At 47.1% G+C, this 20,812-nt stretch overlaps 1 protein-coding gene across 1 annotated transcript in view; it reads left to right on the top strand.

Annotated features, from left to right (window-relative positions):
- The first annotated feature begins 3,432 nt into the window (after nt 1–3,432).
- The window catches only part of SLC25A18 (solute carrier family 25 (glutamate carrier), member 18), a 33,269-nt gene continuing 15,889 nt past the window's right edge, over nt 3,433–20,812 (top strand). Inside the window, exons 1-5 of the mRNA XM_015417171.1 lie at nt 3,433–3,500; nt 15,964–16,135; nt 18,074–18,196; nt 19,815–19,870; nt 20,502–20,592. Coding sequence (XP_015272657.1) covers nt 16,113–16,135; nt 18,074–18,196; nt 19,815–19,870; nt 20,502–20,592 — 293 coding nt within the window. The 5' untranslated portion in view covers nt 3,433–3,500; nt 15,964–16,112. The remainder of the gene's footprint in view (nt 3,501–15,963; nt 16,136–18,073; nt 18,197–19,814; nt 19,871–20,501; nt 20,593–20,812) is intronic.

Genomic DNA, 20,812 nt, shown 5'->3' on the forward strand with positions numbered 1-20,812 from the left:
CATTTACTCCAGCAGAACTGATTCCTAGCCCTGCAGATATTTCCAGGCCCCACTTGGAGGTTGGCAACTGTCTCCTTGCACCTAGAATATAACATGTGGGGGGGTGCGCCATAATTATCTGAGCACACCGTCTCCCTAGTCATGTAATCTCACCTCCAGCCTGAAGGGAGTCTGGGAGTTTGTGCAGACAAATTACACAGCCCAATTGGATCGTTCTGCAGAAGGTAAAGGATGGGGGATGAATTTGACTTCAGGACTCCTACAGTTAACACACTGCTGTTTACTAAAGGTAGCATCCACTCAGGTCCCATGCTGAAGTGTGTCAGAATGGGTGCGTTCAGACGCGCCGTTTGATCTTGTGTTGTCATGCCTCAGCAACAGATTTTATATGCACGATCACACAGTCAACATCTGCCTCCCGTCCCCAGCCATTGGTTTCCGGCTCAGAACTGCTTTAACCCGGAGTCTTGTTACCAGGTCCCAAAGTGGTGTTTTCTCAGTTCTCCCATTTAAAGCCGCATTTCCCCCCTGTGTGATCGCTCCTCCGGTGTCAAGCCACTTCTGGTTTAAACCCCCTCCCCGCTTGAAAGCTGCCCAAGGCTTCCGCTTTTTGCCCGCCATTTTTTAATGCGTTGGTGGTGTGCGCGTAGGCGGAGCTCCACTACTGTGTTTAGAAAACCGACATTTAAACGGTCACTTGTTTTAGAGTTTAGATGAGTTTGGGATCTCACGGAGGCCATTTTCGGGTCAAACTTTTAAAGGGAAGTCTTTTGTTGGAGGGGTTGGATTGATTCACCTTGGTGGTTCTGCGCATGCGCCATGATAGTTCCCCCCCATTCTATGGAGGGGCACCTATGCGCATGCACAAACTGAGAAAAAAATTAAAAACCACCGACGCACGCTCCTGTGCGTCGGCAGTGTAGACGCCGGGGAGCAACGTGACTGCGCGGTGGTCAGTGGTGTCGCATGACGGTCACACAGTAATCTGTTTTCTATTTGCCATCCTCCCGGTTGGGGGCTGGAGAGCTGGAATGACAACTGATCTCCAGACTACATGGATCAATTATTATTTAGAGCATTTATTCCACAACTCCTGGGTCAAATGGCAGCTTTGGAAAGCGGGCTGCATGATGACACTATGCCCCTGCCTAGGTCCCTCCTCTCCCGAAGCTCCGTTCTCCCAGGCGGTTCCCAGCCTAGAGCAGGCAGTCCGGATAGCCTCAGCAAGAGGGCAGCTTTGTAGTCTGCCCCAGGGAAGGCAGCGAGCAAACCAAGGTAGGAGAACAGGGGCTCCCTGTGGAGAGCAGGAAAGAGGAGGGTGGAACTTCGCTCAAGGGCCAGGTCCGAAGGTGGGGCTGTAAAAAAAGGGAGGAAGGGAAAGTGGGAGGAGGCTGGCTGGGGGGGGGGTAAGCTCAGGCCCATAGCTACAGTGGGGCATCTCGGGGCTAGGCCCCACAACTTGCTGGCAAAGCCCCCTGACTTCCCATCTAGCCCAGGGTGTCATGGCCTTCTCCCCAAGATTAAATTGATTAGCCAGTGCCCTCCAAGAAATTTAAATGCCCCCTGACTTTAAAAAATCCTGGCTATAGGCCTGGGTAGGCTGCTGCATTGTGGCTGTCCTGTGTAATGCAGTGTAAACCAGAGGTGGGTGAAGTGAACTACACCTTCAGGTTGTGTGGATTAGTGACCAAGGCAACCTACTTACACAAGGGAACAGTGACTGGGCTTGTGATTTCAAGACCCCATGGACTCCCAAGTATGATCTTCCCCTGCCCCTAGCGGGTGCTACACTACCCTACGAGTATATTGCAGCAGAGTCATGGGGAGCTGTGGCTGCTCTATGCATTCCTCTTGGAAAGAGAAGGGTAAGGACCAGGGGTCATATCGTAGAAAAAGAGCTAGGGGAACTCATTAGCATAACTCATTAGCATATGCCACACCCCCTGACATCAGGGGCCCGGCAGTGGACCTGCAAGGCCAGCGGGAGTGTGAGGAAGCCCCGCGAAGGCCCTCCCTGGCCCAAGGCAGGCAGGGGAGGGGAGAGGCAGGGAGGAAGCAACTTACCTTCCCTCTTCTCCTGCCTTCTCCTGGCTTAATGAGGGCTGGAAGCGGGGCGGCCGGAAGCAGGGGGCGGGGCTTCCTTCATGTGCCTCGCCCCCCTGCACCTCACCCGGGGGAACTGCGTTCCCCTGCGTTCCCCCCCCCCCGAAATGACCTCTGGTAAGGACACAGCTACTGGCAGAAGGCAACTTTTTTTGCTGTCGTGTGATGTCACAGGTGACGTATGGCGACCCAATAGGGTTTTCAAGGCAAGAGACATTCAGATTTGGTTTGCCATTGCCTGCCTCTGTGTGGCGCCCTTGGTAATCCTTGGTGGTCTCCCATCCAAACATCAGCCGGAGCTGACCCTGCTTAGCTTCCAGGATCTGGTGAGATCAGGCTCGGAAGGCTGCCTTGAGCTCTTGTTACGACTTTGTGTTCATACTTTTAAGTATCTCTTGGCCCAGGTAAACATTCCTGAGGAAAGCCTTCACACCTGTGTGCAAAGTCTGGAGCAAACCAGAGATCTGTTACTTGGGCAAGGCGCGGCCCAGTTGTGTTAATGTGACACATTAATCGGGACAGTTTAAACAAGACACTGAACACAGTGCAACATTGCACAGGTAAATTCTCCTTGATAGCCAAGATTGCCCTTTTAGTCTGACCTTACATTAGGTGAGTAGGATCCCTATTGCTCAAGGTATGTCGTTGTAGACTACTCAGCACTTAAGGAAACCTTACAATTCAAATAAAGTATGGTCCAAAGAAGAGGTGGACCACTGACCCAGCAGCTGCTTCTCACACTAATAAGCTTCATAGCTAGCACTTTTTACATCTTCAGAGCATTTTATGTGCAGAATCAGTACAACAGTCCTGAAGGGTAGGACAAAGTTTGAGTCCAGTGGGTAGGTTACATATTACAGGGCTGAGACTCAGAAACAAAGTAGGGTTGAAATGTGAACTGGGGACATCAGTCTATACCACACACACCTTTTGGCCCCTATGTTACTCCAGTTATAGCAACACAGGGTTGCCAGTAGCAACTCAGTTGATTGCAGCAAGCATTTTAGGGAGCAGAGCTTGCCTATGCAGGCTAAAATGCCAACAATGTTTGCCTAAAAACCTGTTTTAAGTTGAGGTTCAGAAACACTAAATATTTTTTTTGTCTTTTATATATGCATCATCCCCACCCATCTTTCTCCACCCACTGGGAGAAGCCTTCAGTGTGAGGCTTGGAGCACCTCTTTTGTCAGGCCCTAAGAGGAAAGACTTTGTGAGTAATGAGGAACAGTTCCCCCTCCCGTACAGTGTTTTTTTAAAATATCTGGGAATTTGTGCACTGTCCCTTAAACTGGGACTGGGCTTGTTAGTTGGAGGAATCCAGATGTGAGTCAGATGCTCATCATAACTGCTGCAAGAGGGGAAGAAGGGAGGAACCGACAGCCTGGCACATAAGGAAGGTAAGCTTCCCTTGTTTCCTTTCATGACTTTAGACATTCAAATGCACATCTGTATTTTGCCAGAAGACACATATTCCTTCAGCGACAACCTATGACTTCCTGCTGTGATCAACCGTGAGATACCTCAACTACTTAGAAATTGCTTAGATTCCTAACAGTTTAGGATGCCTCGCCCTATTGGGATTGGATTTTTTAAATGACATCTCACTTTGAATTAATACTTGCTCCTCGATACTAGGTGTTCAGGCCCACCACCAGTTTCTTTAGCAATGCAGCAAGAGCTGTCTTTGTCTAATCTCAGTTTCCTGTGGAGCTGGTGGTGGAAAGCCCCATCAAATTGCAGCCAATTTAGAGCAACCTTGTAGAGTTTTCAAGGCAGGAGATTAATTTGGAGGAGGAGGAGATTGGATTTATACCCTGCCCTTCAATTGGAGTCTCAGAGCGTCTTACAAACTCCTTTCCCTTCCCCTCCCCACAACAGACACCCTGTGAGGTAGGTGGGGCTGAGAGAGCTCTGACAGAAACTGTTCTTTCAGGGACAGCTGTGCCAGAACTATGGCTTGCTCAAGGTCATCCAGCCAGGTGCAAGTGGAGGAGTGGGGAATCAAACCCGGTTCTCCCAGATTAGAGTCCGTGCACTTAACCACGCACTTAACTGGCTCTCTTTGCCATTTGCCTTTGCCTGCCTCTGTGTAGCAACCCTAGACTTCCTTAGAGGTGTCCCACCTGAATACTAACCAGGGTCAGTTCTGCTTAACCCCCTCAGAACTGACGGGATTGGGCCAGCCTGGCCCATCCTGGTCATGTCCACAGTGCATGTCGCTCATTGCCTTATGTGAAATGTGCAAGTCTAACTACACCCAGAACTGTGTGTGTGCTGCCAGGCAAGTGCTGGAACCGATATAGATTCAGCATCCTCACTGGTGTCATGATGACAAGGTTCTAGCCCTTAATGTGCATGTGTGTAAAGTGCCATCAAGTCAGAGCCAACATATGGCGGCCCCAGCAAGGGGCTTTCAAGGCAAGTGAGGAGCAGAGGCAGTTTGCCATTGCCTGCCTCTGCAGAGTCTTCCTTGGTGGTCTCCCTTCCAAATACTAACCCTGCTTAGCTTCCAAGATCTGACGAGAAAAGGCTATACCAGGCTGCCTTCCCACCCCTAGCTAGGGTTGCCAGTTCCGGGTTGGGAAACACCTGGATATTTTGGGGGTGGAGCCTGAGAAGGGTGGGGTTTGGGGAGGGGAGGGACTTTAATAGGGTATAATGCCATAGAGTCCACCTTCCAAAGTGGTCATTTTCTCCAGGTGAACTGATCTCTGAAGATCAGTTGTAATAGCGGGAGACCACCCAGAAGTTGGCAACACTACCCCAGCCCTTAACACTGGGCTTGAAAAGCTCAGAAATGGAAATAGTGTTTGAGTGGGATTTCCCATGGCCAAGGATTGGGTCAGCATCACTGTGCATAAGGATCTTTGCCCTTCCTCATGAATAGCAGAAGCAGGACAGATAATATGCAAACCCAGGAATAAGTATTGTCATGTATCCAGGGACTTGCAGACCTTGTGGAGTGGGGCTTTCTCACTATCCTCCACTGCCACAGAGCTTCCTGAAACTCTCTCCAGTTTGGTGTAGTGGTTAGAAGCACGGACTCTAATCTGGGAGAACTGGGTATGTTTCCCCATGCCTCCACATGCAGCTGCTGGTGTGACCTTGGGTCAGTCACAAGTTCTTTCAGAGCTGTTCTCTCAAGGGCAGTTCTCAAGAGAGCTCTCTCAGCCCCACCCACCTCACAGGGTGTCTGTTGTGAGGAGGGGAAGGGAAAGGAGATCGTAAGCTGCTCTGAGACTCCTTCGGGTAGTGAAGGGCGGGGGATAAATCCAATCTCTTCTCTCTTCTTCCTGGGGATTGGCAGACTTGGGAACAACAGAGTAGGCAACATGGGGGTCCTCAGTGGGAACTGCAGAATTAGATACATGCCATTGTGTGGATCGATGCAGGATTAATATATGACCAAATCCCTTATTCCGTTAGCAGTGTTACAGCGCATTCCACTTGTACAACACTTTCGTAATTCGTAGGCATCTGTAGATGCTTGATGGGAAATCGGTAACCATGCATCACAGCTGCCAATGGCAAGACTACTAGGCAGAAATGTCTCATACCTCCTTTTCACTTGATTCACAAGTAGGTTGATGTGATAGATCAATTAACGCTCCTTTAGCGTTGAATGCTGGGATACGTTGCTTTGGAGACCTAAAGGTAGAAGAGCACAATCCACTGCAGACCATATTGTTTCAAAGATTGTTGTCACCGCTTCCAATTATAAACTTCTGCAACATTTTGTTAGAGCACTGAGGTATGAATGTGACAAACTGCAAAGCCACAAGTTGCACACGCCACCAGGCAGAACTTTCATACCATCTGCAGTATTTAAATAACGTGAACTGGTTCTGTATGATTCATTGCTGAAGTATGACTCATTGGCCTTGCAGTATTGTTGGCCTGACTTCAATTTTGGCATGGCGGGGCAGAAAAACAGGTTACATAACAGTTGAACAATATCATGATGTCCATAAATATACACAGTCTTTTGTTTAGGGATAGCTAAGGCAGCATTGGGGCATGTCCAGCCTTTTCAAAGCTATGGAAGTATTCTGAACATGCTTTGCCTTCCTGCTTCTTATATCACTGCCCTGCTCCAACACCACGGAGGCCTTTTGCCGCCATCTCCAGGCTTAAGCCAAAGAGACAGGATCATAGAATTGTAGAGTTGGAAGGGGCCATACAGGCCATCTAGTCCAAACCCCTGCTCAGTACATCATCCGTGATAATACAACATCCCCAGACTGCCAGGGAGGAGGAGCTCACCACCTCCCTAGGCAGCTGATTCCACTGTGGCACAACTCTTTTTTACAGTTTTTCCTAATATCCAGCCGGTATCTTCCCGCCCTTAATTTAAACCCATGATTGCAATTCCTCTTCTCTGCTCCCAACGGGAACAGCTCCCTGCCCTTTTCTGAGTGACAGCCCTTCAAATACTTCAAGACTGAATATTCCCAAATCCCTCAGCCTTTCCTCATAGGGCTTGGTCTCCAGGCCCCCAATCGTCCTCGTCATTCTCCTCTGCACCCGCTCCATCCTGTCCACATCCTTTTTGACATCAGGCCTCCAGAACTGCGCACAATACTCCAGGTGTGGCCTGACCAATGCAGTGTACATTCAGCTCTGTATTTCTCACAGATTCCAGGTCACACCTGAAACAGCTGTATCAGGAATGTCCATCAGTAGATCTGAGCACTTTTAAATTTCACACAAATGATATTGCGGTGTTGAACTGTCATGTCACTGATCTCAAGCAAGGTATTTACTTGTTTTAAATATTGATATACCACCTTCCTCCTGCAAAAACGGGGGGGGGGGCAAAGGCAGCTTATGTACAGTTAATCGCCGTGAAAAGACCCATCAAATAGTAGCCAACTTATGGTGACCCTTTAGGGCTTCCAAAACAAGAGACTGACAGAGGTGGTTTAGCATTGCTTGCCTCTGCATGGCAACCCAGGTGTTCTTTGGTGGTCTCTCATCCAAATACTGAGCAGGACCGACCCTGCTTAGCTTCCAAGATCTGAGGAGATCAGACTAAGGGCCATCCAGGTCAGGAGATGTACAGTCATGGTGGTGAAAAGAGCCATCAAGTTGCAGCCAACTTTTGGTGACCCCAAGGCAAGAGACATTCAGAGGTGGTTTGCTATTGCCTGCCTCTGCGTAGCAACCCTGGATTTCCTTAATGGTCTCCTGTCCAAGTACTAACCGGGGCCGACCCTGTTTAGCTTCCAAGATTTTAGGAGATTGGGCTAGCCAGAGGATGTACAGTTATACTGACAGACATATCATAAAACAATCAGACAAATTTGCGTGCCACAACAAAAAGTTTCCACATAGGGTTGCCAGGTCCCTTTCACCTGCTGGTGGGGGGATGAGAGGGGCATTCTGGAAGTGGGAAGTGACATCACCCCCCCATCCCCCTTGAAACAGTGATGGTGCATGCGACGTACCGACACCGCTATTGGATCATGGTGTTGTTAAGTATGGAACTCAACGCCATCTCTTAATCAAACAGTGATTCAGCTTTATTAAGTATTAATAAGAAGATTCAGAGAACACACACAAAGATAGTGGAGCACAGCTCCCTTTTAAATTGTCCGGGCTGGTATAACCACGCCCCTAGTCCAGTTAAGGACCAATTACAGTACAGGGATATAAACCAATCAGGTCTGTTCCCTCCAGAACATCTCTCTCCATCCTGATTGGATGGTTCTACACAATAGCCAATAGAATTGTTGCAGCTTACAATCCTTGACATGGTTTCAAGCTTAACATGTGTTTTAATACAGATCAAAACGTAACAGTGTTACCATGGCAACATGTGAGTTAAAGCTACTGGCTTGGAAGACTATGTTTTTGGTAGCCATGAGGTCTGCGGGCAGAAGTCAGTGATCTCTTAGCTTTCCGGCATGACCCTCCCTATCTAAGAGTCTTGGCGGATGGTGCAGCCTTGGCACCAGACATCTTCTTACCAAAGATGGTATCTGAATTCCATCTACATAAATAGGTTGTCTTACTGGATTTTTATCCACAGCCTAAGACGGACATTGAGCATTTGTGGCACACTTTGGATGTTAAAAAGTCACTCTTATTCTACCTAGATAGGACGTGCAGAAACTGTAAAGATCCTCATCTTTTTGTGTCCTACGCCTCCCATTCCTTGGGACTAAAATTTTGACTCAAAGGCTATCCAAGTGGATTGTTGAGACCTCCTGGAGTTATGTTACCTCCTGGAGAAGAGACCCTTACCTGTTTGGCCTAGAGCTCATTCCACACGTGCTCTGGCCCCGGTCACACAGGAGGTTTCACCCCGCAAGAGGGATGGATCGGGGGCGCATCAAACGGGCGTGATCACACCGCAACATCTGGGAAGCGGAGCGCACCCGTCCCCAATCCGTCCTTTCTGGGTGAAACCGCGCATCAAAAAACCCCTCGAAAAGAGTACTACCTACCTGAAGCTCTGCAGCAAGGGCGACCATGGGATCGCCGGCGCACCCATCTTCTGCAGCATTTGAGGCTCCCGGCCAAACTGCGCATGCGCACACATGCGCAGCTGGCTGCCTCGCTCTCCCTTCCGTGGCTTCCCCCTGGCATCTGATCGTGCCGGGGAGCAACGCGTCTATTTTGCTGCGGCTCAGAATAGCCACGCTTTGGCCGTGTTCCCCCCCCCCCCGTGTGACCGGGGCCAATGTTGACTTCTACGGCTTTCCTCCAAGGAGTGCCCTTGCAGGACATCTGTCAGTTGGCTTCCTGGGCTTCTCCCAACACATTAATAAAACACTAAGCCTTGGATGTTTGTGCACAGCATTGTTCTCATATGGAATGCTCGGTACTTCAATCTGTGGTCTCTTGAGACGCTGCCAGTACCCTCCTTCATATAGGCCTAAACTTGTTAATCTCCCATAGGTGTGATGCATAGAGGCCACGATGAAGATAAATAGGCTGCTTACCTGTAAGTAATGATCTTCAAGTGGTCATCGATCTGTGCATTCACACCACCCGCCCTCCTTCCCCTCTGCTGTCAGCCTTCCTTTTATTGATCATCCATGGAGGTTTGCAGCGGTCAGAAGGAACTGGCAGGATGCTGGAGCCCCGCCCTCTGAGCATGCCTGGTTGGAGTTCCTGCGCATGCTGGGGGAGGGGCTCCAGATCCTTTCTGAGCTTCTTAGAAATTTCCCAAATCGGAGGTGGCACAGGCACCTTAACCCATAGGTGTGAATGCATAGATTACCATTCGAAGATCATCAGTTACGGGTTCGCAACCTATCTTTCAGTTTGGTGAGTGTTTTCAAAGGGCCCCATAATTTCCAACCCCCTGACTCAAAAGTTCTCAATTTGTATTCAGAATAAAGGCCCTTCTCAGTGGGTCAGATCGGTTCTTATTTGAATGGGGACTGGGCTTGTTGAAATGCTTTTCCTGCTCACTGACTTCTTGTCCGCAAAGTTTCAGTGAGATTTATTACTGAGATTTAGGGCTGCCAACTCCATGTTAAGAAATTCTTGGAGATTCGGGGGTGGAGCCTGGGGAAGGCAGGGTTTGGAAGTGGGTTATAGTGCCATAGAGGCCATCCTCCAAAGCAGCTACTTTCTCCAGTGGAACTGATCTCTGTTGTCTGGAGGTCAGTTGTAATTCCAGATCTCCAGGCCCCACCTGGAGGCTGGCAACCATATGCCTACGATAGACAGCCTACTTGATTTCTCACTGTCTTTAGTTTTTAAGTGTATAGTAGGAAAGTATAGTAGTAGGCAGGGCTATTTTGGGGCAGGAACGCACAGGAACGGAGTTCCGCCTGTCTCCTGAGTTGGCCACACCCAGCAGGAACTCATTAGCATAATAGGCCACACCCAACAGCAGAAACTCATTAGGATTGGCTACAGTAGGCGTGTGTGGCCTAACATGCAAAGGAGTTCCTGCTTCAAAGAAAAGGCCCTGGGTTTTGACAACAAACAAGGTAAACAGAATAAGAAGCAAAAGGTGGGTGTGGCTGGATGACAACACTTTTGGCAACACGGGGCTGTGGCCTAATACGCTAATGAGCTGTGGTGGCAGGGTGTGGCCTAATATGCTAATGAGTTTCAGCTGTTGGGTGTGACCTGTTATGCTAATGAGTTCCTGCTGGGCTTTTTCTACAAAAAAAAGCCCTGGTAGTAGGAAAGGAAGCATTCCCTGTAACTGAATATTGCTTGCTTAGATAACCGTTCACTTGCTCTAGAGATCCAGGATAGTGAGAAGGGACTGGAGAAAGAGTGAGAGACTGGGGGGAAAGGAAGGGGGAGGAGCTATCCATCTGATTTAAATAACTTAGGCATTTTTCTGGCAGGATTTATTCTAAGCGTTTTTTTATTTTCTCTACTGCACAAGCAGCCAACACATTGCCAGCTCCCAAGAATAAGAGAAGGAAAGGTAAGTTTGAAGGAATAGAGAAGGGACGGTGGTGGAAAGGAAAGAAGGAAGAGGCAAGAAGGTTAAGAAAATAATAGAGACAGGAAGGAGGGGGAAAGAATGGAGGAGTGAGGGGACACATCCTCACAAATTTATTTGGGAGTGAGATTTTCCCTTCCCTTACAAAAAGCATAACTGAGGATCTTCTGACACTCTAGGGTTGCTAGCTCTGGGTTTTGAAATACCTGGAGATTTTTGGGGTACAGCCTTAGGAGGGCACAGTTTGGAGAGGGGAGGGACTTAAACAGTGTATAGTGCTATAGAGTCCGCCTTCCAAAGCGGCCATTTTCTTCACGTGAACTGAACGCTGTCTCCTGGAGATCAGTTGTAATCCCAGGTGATCTCCAGCTACCACCTAGAAGTTGGCAACCCTAGCTGCCACCCCATTATACTTTTTTCGTTACTAGGATTTACCCTATGTGGAAAAAGGAGTTATTGTCCCGGTGAATTCTGTGGAAGGTTCTGTTTCTCTTTACTGTTACAGTATGCTAGGAGTTAATGAGGGCTCTCCACAAAATGGCTGTTCCAAAACCGCATCCCCTCTAGCAAAGAACTTATGTGTGTTACTTACAACACAGTTTGGGGAAAGGTCCAGAGAATAAAAATATATCTGTCTGCCTTTCAATTTCCTTGAAACTTTTGGCCTTCTTGGCCTGCCTTGTTCAGGCTGTAAAACCTTTAAAGCTTCTAGGGCCTAGGCACCAAGGTTGCCAGCCTCCAGGTGAGGCCTGGAGACCTCCCAGAATTACAGTGGCTCTCCAGAGATCAGTTCCCTGGGAGAAAATGGCCGTTTTGGCAGGTGGGCTCTAAGGCATTATACCCCACCGAGGTCCCCAAACCCTGCCTTCCCCACTCCCAAATCTCCAGAGATTTCCCAACCTGAAGGCCTAGCTGAGACCTTGTTAGGTAGGGTTGCCAACCTCCCCAGTTTGCCAGGGGTCTCCCATTTTGGGGGGGGTTCTACCCAACACCCAACACCCACAGCCACCCATCTCTCTCCCTTTAAGTGTGTGCAACCCGTGTTTCATCCCAAGCGCGAACTCCGCAAGCTTGCAGGGAAAAGCCAGCTTCGTTCTTAAAGGGGAAACACAGCTGCTCTTAAAGGGGAAACGCCGGCTACTTTAACTGCAGGGAACTGCTGTTTCTGGTGATCCGGCGCACGGGCGGGGGGGGTGGCAGACGTCCCCAACGTGACATCATCACGTTGGGGATGCCCCACCCCCTCCAGGAACGCCCCCAAAGTCCCCCTGCTGGGGGTGGAAGATGGACTTGGCAACCCTACTTGTAGGACAAGGGGAAAAGAATGATTTCTGACACTCTCTTTTTGATATATATCTTGACAGCTGTCATTGTGCCTTTAAAAGTTGAATCATAATAGATTCAGATCTTGGTATGTGACCTAGAATCTTCTGATTAGAGATTACAGCACATTTTTTGTATAAGAAGCCTTTGTAGATGGAATTAGGAGTTGCAAGGACGCCAAGAGCCAAGTTTAATGTGAATCATAGTCCTTATCAGCCAGCTCTCCATAAGCGAGGCCAGAGAGGGTCCCAGTGCTCTCTAATGTTCCCAGTGTTCTGAAGACCAAATAAACAAATGCAGTGACTGACATACATGACCAGTATCAGGAGACCAATAGTAAGGCTTAGAGTCAAATGTTCTTATGGCACAGTGAAAATAGAGACCTGTTCTGTGCAGGCCAAACAACCTACACACAAGGAACTGGAAGGAGATTTGGGGTCCAGGCCTAGGATTGTGAGCTCTGGGTTGGGAAAAACCTGGAGATTTGGGAGGTGGAGCCTGTTATGACTGATCTCCGGATGACCAAGATCAGTTCCCCTGGAGAAAATGGCTGCTTTGGAGGCTGGGCTCCATTATACCCTGCTGAGGTCCCTCCCCTCCCCAGGCTCCACCCCCCCCAAATCTCCAGGTATTTCCCTAGACTCTGGGGAGGGTGAGGTTTGGGGAGGGGAGAGACCTCAGCAAGGTATAATGTAGGGTTGCCAAGTCAAAAAACCTCACTGGCGGGGGAGCCTCGCGGGCTCCGGGAGCCGTCCTCGGATGCGCGCGCACACAGCACGTCATAGGGTTGCCAAGTGGAACTTACCTTGGCGGCGGGGGACTCCTGGGTGGATCCCAGAGCGCGTGCATGCACCACACACCCGTCACCAGGAAGTGACGCGGGCACGCTGGGGGCAGGGCCATGACCATACAAGGGAAAACCATAGAGTTTTCCCTTGTATGGCCATGGCCCCGCCCCCAGCGTGCCCAGCGTGCCCGCATCACTTCCGGGTGACGTGCACGTCGGGGAGGAGTTCCCCCCGGGGCCCGATCCGGCAGTGCCGGGGAACGGGCCTCTGGGGCAGGGGTTTCCCCACCCCCCGGGGGGACTTGGGATCCCTAGCGCGTCACCAGAAGTGACGTGCGACGTTGACCACGTTGGGGGCATGGCCCGGATCGTCAGAGGGAAAACCATAGAGTTTTCCCTCCGACAATCTGGGCCATGCCCCCAATGTGGTTGATGTGGTTGCGTCACCTCTGGTGACGCAGCCACGCTGTGCTTTTGGGGGGCGGAGTTCCCCCCGGGGCCCGATTCCGCGTTGGTGGAAATCGTGCCTCCAAAGTGGGGGTTTACCCGCCACCCGCCCCCACTTGGCAGCCCTAGTACAATGCCATAGAGTCAACCATCTAAAGCAGCCATTTTCACTAGGGAAACTGTTCTCTGTAGTTTGGACATAAATTCTTATATTTATATCCCACTTTTCTTCCCATGGGGACCCAAAGTGGCTTACAACAAATTCAATTCAAGTACTACAATTAAAAGAAGAAGAGGAGGAGAAGGTGGGAAAGACTCCAAAAAAAAAAACCAGGTCTCCACCTCCAGGAAGATCTTCCTCCTCAGTCTGTGCTACAAGACTGACAAACGTTGGGCATGCCCAGGTGGTCTTAAATACCCATGTAATGCTGAGGATAAACAGACTCAAAGATATTCTTCAGCTGCTGCCAGCCAGTTACTTTGCAGGATCCTCCCTGTCTGTCAGACAATAATGGCTCCGTAGGATGTAGGAATGCTTCAACCATCACTGAATAGAACACAAGCTGCTGTTTTAAGTAAAGTTCAGTACAATGCCCTTGACTAGTCAGATAATCAGTGCCATAATAGATATGTGATGTATAAAGTTAGGAAGTTTGAAAGGAAATGGTATTCCATTAAAGAAGTGGTGCTGCTGTTCTTAGACGCTGAAAAGGCCTTCGATAACCTGTCATGGAAATTTCTACTCCAAAAATTAAAAAGAGCAGAGTGCGGGCTGTACTTTCATAAAATGGTTAAATCTCTCTACTCAACACAATATGCTAAAGTAATAGTGAATGGGGATTTAACTAACAACATAAAAATTCAAAAGGGATCAAGACAGGGGTGTCCTATGTCACCCCTGTTGTTTATATTCGCTCTAGAATCTTTGACTGATAGGATAAGGAGTAATAACTTGACTGAAGGCCTAAAAATTAAAGATGAAACATATAAGCTATTAGCATTTGCGGACAATCTAGTGTTTATCCTAGAGAATCCAAAAACATCAATAATACATTTAATGGACACGATTGTAGACTACAGACAAGTGGCAGGACTTAAAATAAATTATAAAAAATCAAAGATGATATCAAAAAATTGTTTACCTAAAACATTGCAAGAAATTAAAAAGGAAACGACTATGGAATTGGTAAGGAAAGTCAAATATCTTGGAATAAACATTACAAATAAAAGTAGTTCATTGGAAGAGGATAATTATAAGGAGCTATTGAAAGAAATAACAAAGAGTTTTGTTCCTAGCTCAAAGTATACCGATATTAAAGAAACAGAATTTTTTCAAAGAGCTAAATAAAATCATGAGACAATTTATTTGGCAGCACAAAAAGGCGAGGATAAAATGGAAAACCCTGCAGGACAGAAAAGATAGAGGAGGACTAACTGTATCTAATTGGTATATATATTACCAAGCGGCGGCCCTAGTCTGGATCAGAGACTGGATCACCTTGGAGAATAAGAGATTACTCTTATTGGAGGGCCATGATCTATCAATGGGCTGGCACGCATATACATGGTACGGTAAGGATAAAATACATTCAAACTTTAATAAACACTGGTTAAGAGATGCCCTAAATAAAGTATGGAGTAAAATCAAGGAGAAATTTTATAAGACACCAAGGTGGGTTTCACCCTTGGAGGCATTTATCCTGCCAGCCCTATTAACGGCAAACAAAAAACTAACATATCAGACATTATTAAATAGAGAAAATAAATTAATAATAGAGGAGAAGTTGTTAAGGGATAACATACTATCTTGGTGGGAAAAGATAATGTTGCAAGACAGATTTTAAAAAGACATGGTGAGAGGCTTTGAAGGCAGTAATAATGAGCTAGACAAAATTTGGTTGTCTACAAAGCAATAAATTAATACAGAAACTGTATCGGTTTCTGTTGGATGATTTTGAAAAAGACGAGGAAGTGAAAGGTGTAATGAATAAATGGATGAAAGATATAGGGAAACAGATAGAATTAGATAGGTGGACTAAAACATGGGACTCGCTCAAGTATATGAGAGCCATAGCCTACAAAGAGAACGTTTATGAAATGTTTCACAGATGGCATTGGTCCCTGGAAAAAATAGCCAAATGTTACTCCGGATACTCCAGTCAATGTTGGAAATGTAAGGCCAATAAGGGGACTTTTTTCACATGTGGTGGACATGCAGCAGAGTTCAGGAATACTGGAAAATGGTGAGAAGACTGATCCAAGAAATTATGTGTAAAAACCTAGCATTGGAACCGGAGATATACTTATTAAATATGGTACCTAAGGGTTATGGACAGCAGGACAAATATGTAATAGTATATATTATAACCGCTGCCCGTTTATTACTGGCCAAGAACTGGAAATTAGACATAATACCTAAGAAGGAGGACTTAGTTGCAAAGGTGCTAGATCTAGCACAGATGGATAATCTAAGCCTGAAGCTGCCGAATAATTATGGGAAAGTGTATAATAAAAGATGGGTTAAGGTGTATGAATGGATAGAGACATTGAATGTATGAGACTCTACAATATATGTTACCTATGCATTGGAATGTTAATTATTGTAAAACCAAATAAAAATATAATGGGGAAAAAAAGAAAGGAAATGGCATTCCATCCTCTGCTGTTTCTTTTCCTGTTTTCCCCTCCTCTCTTCCTTTTTAAGAAATCCCCACATTCTCAGCTGCACAAATGCTTACCTCACAATGCACAAATAGTCTTCACACTGTACAAAATGTGTCAGGGGGGCTGCATGTTTTGATAATAGCCATGTTCCTCAGGAGTCGATGAAGTGATAAATTGCCATTCTGTGTTTTGAGCTGATACCACCATTTGTTACCTGCAGTACAATCACGGCAAGTTGTGTGTCAAAAGACAGTAGTGGTGTGGTTCTTCCCCCCTGCCCAGCTGAGCAAAAAAACAGTGAAGTGCCTCCTTGTCAAAAGGATTTTCCTGTGTCAGCAGCTGCCAAGAAGCAACATCCTCAGTGGAACGATGACGGGCAAAAAGAAGATCAGGTCAGTGAGGCCTTTTATCCCCCCCCCCCTTTTTTAAGGTATGGATTTCTGTCCTCCAGAAATGCAAATGTTGATCAACTGGAGGGCCAGCGGACAAGATGCAGAATAGGGCATAGGATGCCTAATGCTGTGGGACTTTTTGGCTACGGCTTGATTCTCTTAATATCTAAAAAGTCTGAAGTTTTGGATCACTGGGGAAGTCCTGCGGTGACTCTACGGTGGCTGTTTCTCAATTTGCCTGGAGTCATCAATGATACCATGTGCCTGCTGCTGACAAGGCCTGCAAGTTTCCTTACGAAAGTATGATTCTGAACGCATAGAGAGTGCATAAGGAGGTTCCACCCCACACACATGCACAATACCTGGATTGAGATTGTTAAATACTGGGTTCCATGGATGGTCTGACCCCAAGCCTAGTGATCAGTTCTCCTTTATTAGTGACTATGTGCAAGGCCCGTTGCGGGAAGAGAGGCAACGAACCCTAGAGAGAGGCCGCCGGTGGGCTCCCCCCACGCACTGGCAAAGAAGAGCGCGGTGGCTCCCCGGAGCCCAGGCTCGCGCCTCCCCCGGCCACGCACAGGAGGCAGCGGGGCAAGCCAGTTTGGTGTAGCGGTTAAGTGCACGGACTCTAATCTGGGAGAACCGGGTTTGATTCCCCACTCCTCCACTTGCACCTGGCTGGATGACCTTGGCCAAGCCATAGCTCTGATAAGAGCTGTTCTTGAAAAAGAGCAGTTTCTGTCAAGAGCTCTCTCAGCCCCACCTACCTCACAGGGTGTCTGTTGTGGGGAGGGGAAGGGAAAGGAGTTTGTAAGCTGCTCTGAGACACCTTTGGGTAGTGAAGGGCGGGGTATAAATCCAATCTCCTCCTCCTCTTCTTCTTCTTTGTCCCTCCTCTGTCAGCGCGCTGGAGGCGGTGGCTGCCAAAGGCGGCAGGCCTCATCCGTCAGGCTACATGTTCGTTAATAAACATGAACTTATAAAAGGGGTCTGGAACGCATTTTTGCTGCTTCTATCCAGGAGACCAGTGGCACGTCCTGACACTAGCCATACCTTGTGCCTACTGAAGTGAGCAGAAAATGCCACCCAGGATGCTTAACAGCCTTTAATATCATGGTCTAAAACAGGGGTCCCCAACGTGGTGCCCACCAACACCTTTCCTGGCACCCGCCAAGTGTTTTTAAGAAGTGGGTGGAGCCAGGTGAGGCTTTTTCCCAGCAAGGCTTCTGATTGGCCACTGGAAATTTGATTGGCTGTGCAGATTTTTAAAACTGTTGCATTAGCGGTGGCAGCTGCCACCACAGCACACAGATCTTTACTGTATGACTGAAGGTAAGCTGTGACAGTCATTTAGTGGCTGGCTCTGCCTCCTTCAGCAGTTGTTTCGTGGCAGCCGTTTTTATGGCTGTGCCCACCACGCGGCGTCTGAGCTCCAAAGGTGCCTGCAGGCTCAGAAAGGTTGGAGGCCCCTGGTCAAAAATGTCTGTTTTGCTGCCCCTGTCCTTTTCATTTTCTTGATTTATTTTATTTATTTATTTACCTTCAATTTGTGTCCCGCCTTGCCAGTGCAAACTGGCTCAAGGCGGCTCACACAAGTTAAAATACAATAAAACGAATAAATACAATCAAAATTTCAATACGAACAATTACATAAAGTGCTAAATATACACAGATGGCGGAGATCAGTCTGATGAAGAGTTCTGGAGAGCCCAAAGGCTCGCAAATGATGTCATGTTGTTTTGGTCGGTCCTCGTAAAAGGGCTTTTGTTTTTGGACTTATGCTAAGCAAGAGACTCCCAATGATTTTTTTTTTAAAAGGCTTCTGCTGGAAGAAGAGTCTTGGATCCAAACCATTTAGTAGAAAAGCAGATGTAAATTTTTCTCTCGATAAAATAAACTTGCTGCGTGTACTCTGACACGTCTCCATCTCCTTTCCAGCCTTCCAGCAAAATTAATCAACGGAGGTATAGCCGGGCTTGTGGGGGTGACCTGCGTCTTCCCTATTGATTTAGCCAAAACACGACTCCAGAACCAGCAAGGACAAGGCGTCTACAGTGGAATGTACGTACTTCGAGACCTTCTCAAGTGTGGTAGGCTTGAAGCTCACTGCCTTTTGGTTATGAACAGGGCTATTTTTGGTCAGGAACGCACAGGAATGGAGTTCCGGCTGGCTCCCAAGTTGGCCACGCCCAGCAGGAACTAATTAGCATAATAGGCCACACCCAACAGCAGAAACTCATTAGGATTGGCTACATTAGGGGTGTGTGGCCTAACATGCAAAGGAGTCCCTGCTACATAAAAAGGCCCTGGGTTTTGACAACAAACAAGGTAAACAGAATAAGAAGCAAAAGATGGGTGTTACACTTCTGGTAACATGGGGATGCGGCCTAATGTGCTAATGAGCTGTGCTGTCAGGGGTGTGGCCCAATATGCTAATGAGTTCCTGCTGTTGGGTGTGGCCTATTATACTAATGAGTTCCTGCTGGGCTTTTTCTACAAAAAGAGCCCTGGTATGAATTTTTGGGGGGAATGCCTGCAGTGTTTCTCACTTCCCTATATTCCCCCCCCCCCTTGTTCATTTACATGATGTTCCGGAAGATGATCTGCCTACCAAATGCAAATTGCAACATGTTCTGGATCTGGTTTTATTGGGGTTTCAAGAGTACTGGATTGTGATTCTTCTTATTTGATGCTCCAGAGCTTGGGGAAGTCATCTGGCAAATTGACATGCAAGCTGTATGGGACTAGCCTTGAGGAATGTGTCAGCTCACATAGTAATTCAGACTGTCCAGTTTCCAAGAGGGAAGGCGGATAATGTCATGAATGGCTAGCAATTGCATAATGCTTCAAAATAGCCATGTTGGTCTTCTGTAGACAAACAAGATTGGAGTCCAGAAGCACCTTAAGGACCAACAAGTCTTGTCTTCTCTAATTAGACACAAAAGCCTTCTCTATTTTGCTGGCTTAAATACTCTCAATTCACATTATTAATACTTATAGTAGGAGCAAGCCAGTCCTTCTTTTCTAACTGGCTAGAAGCCTTCTGAACTTTAAATTTGGCTGGCAAGACTGGGTTGCTCCCAATATAGACACTTGAAATGGAACCAGAGGATAATTTGAAGAAAACATACTCTTGAGGCTTTGTAGAGAAGAAGTTAAACACTGGTTTGCTCCTAACATAACATTGAGCTGTATCAAGAGGCTGACACCTTTGAAGATAATAAAGATTACTCCTGAGGAAGATTGGGACGAAATGAGTCTATATCCGGGTGCTCCTTGAGAATGATGGACTTTTCCTTATACTATTGTGAAGATTTATTTATCTGTGATGTAATATGATGTTTTACTTGAAAAGATTTACTAAATGTCTTAGTCATTACATCACAGTGTTTGGTTGGCTGTATTTCCTGCTTGGATAACTGTGATCCCTCCTTGGTTTTTTCTGCTTGATTGCTGGGATTGAACATGGGATCTTCTGCATACTAAGGAGATGGTCTACCACTGTGCCATGGCCCTTCTTGGCAGAGGCCAGATTTGCACCAATTCTACCTTGTTTAGGACTCCTCATCACCACTGTATTGTACTAGCTTTCAGATAGGACTCATAGTCACTAGCTAGTTACAAATGGCAGCCAGTCTTGGCTTACTCGTGTTTTCTTTATTCCCCAATCTGGTTTCAGGCGGGATTGTTTGGTGAAGACCATTCGCTCAGAAGGGTTCTTCGGCATGTATCGAGGTACGTCTTTATAAAAACAGAAAGATCTTCTTCTACTGTTGAATTACAGTTGTACAAGGCCATGGAGTCAGCATTTGATTTTGAATTATCCTATTGAAGTCCATATGCTCCAGTGGGGCAAGCACACATTACAGAGTATGCACGTTGGATCTGAGGTCTTCACCCTGTGTAATAGTCAGACTTAAGTTATGAGTTTTCCACAACTCCTGCACACCTGGTGCCAGATTCAGATCAGTATTGCAGTTTTCCCAACCTGAAACAGTCTTGGGGCAGGTACTATTTGGCCCTCTGGGGAAACTCACATGTTTCCTGCGATACATCCCCTTTCGTGCCCATCACAATCCCTAAGGCTGTGCAACAGCACCCTCTTGAGTTCACTCTTTGTGCACCAAGTCCAAAAAGACTTGAAATACTTGGTAGCCTTTGCGCTGTGTGTTGAAATATTAGAACAACACAGTTCTGTTTCAATTGATTTAATCTGATTTTAAGGGATATTTATATGTCTTTGGGTCAAGTAGCAATTAATCACATTTTCAGAATTAGGTGCATCCCAAACATATATTTTGCAGGTGGGAAAACATGTTTGTTTACTCCGAAGCAAATCTTTGTTAATTTTCTCATCTTCACACAGGAGCTGCTGTAAATCTAACCCTGGTCACTCCTGAAAAAGCAATCAAGCTGGCAGCCAATGATTTCTTCCGGCAGTTGCTCACCCAGGATGGGTATGGTGAAAAGAGCACACACTCGTTTTTGGTGCACTCAAAACTTTTTCTTTTGCATCAGGCTGTGAAGATATGACCACACGTGTATCTGCCTTAAATTTTGTATGCGCTTGTTTGACTTTGTGAGCGGACTATATCTAGCTCTTATTCTTATGTATAAGACACTGTATACTTGCTTGCTTGCTTGCTTTGTGTATTGTGTTTATTCCAAAAAGGGAGG

The sequence above is a fragment of the Gekko japonicus genome, unplaced genomic scaffold (assembly GCF_001447785.1).
Source record: "Gekko japonicus isolate JY-2015 unplaced genomic scaffold, Gekko_japonicus_V1.1 scaffold1297, whole genome shotgun sequence".
In the NCBI taxonomy this organism is placed as follows: Eukaryota; Metazoa; Chordata; class Lepidosauria; order Squamata; family Gekkonidae; genus Gekko; species Gekko japonicus.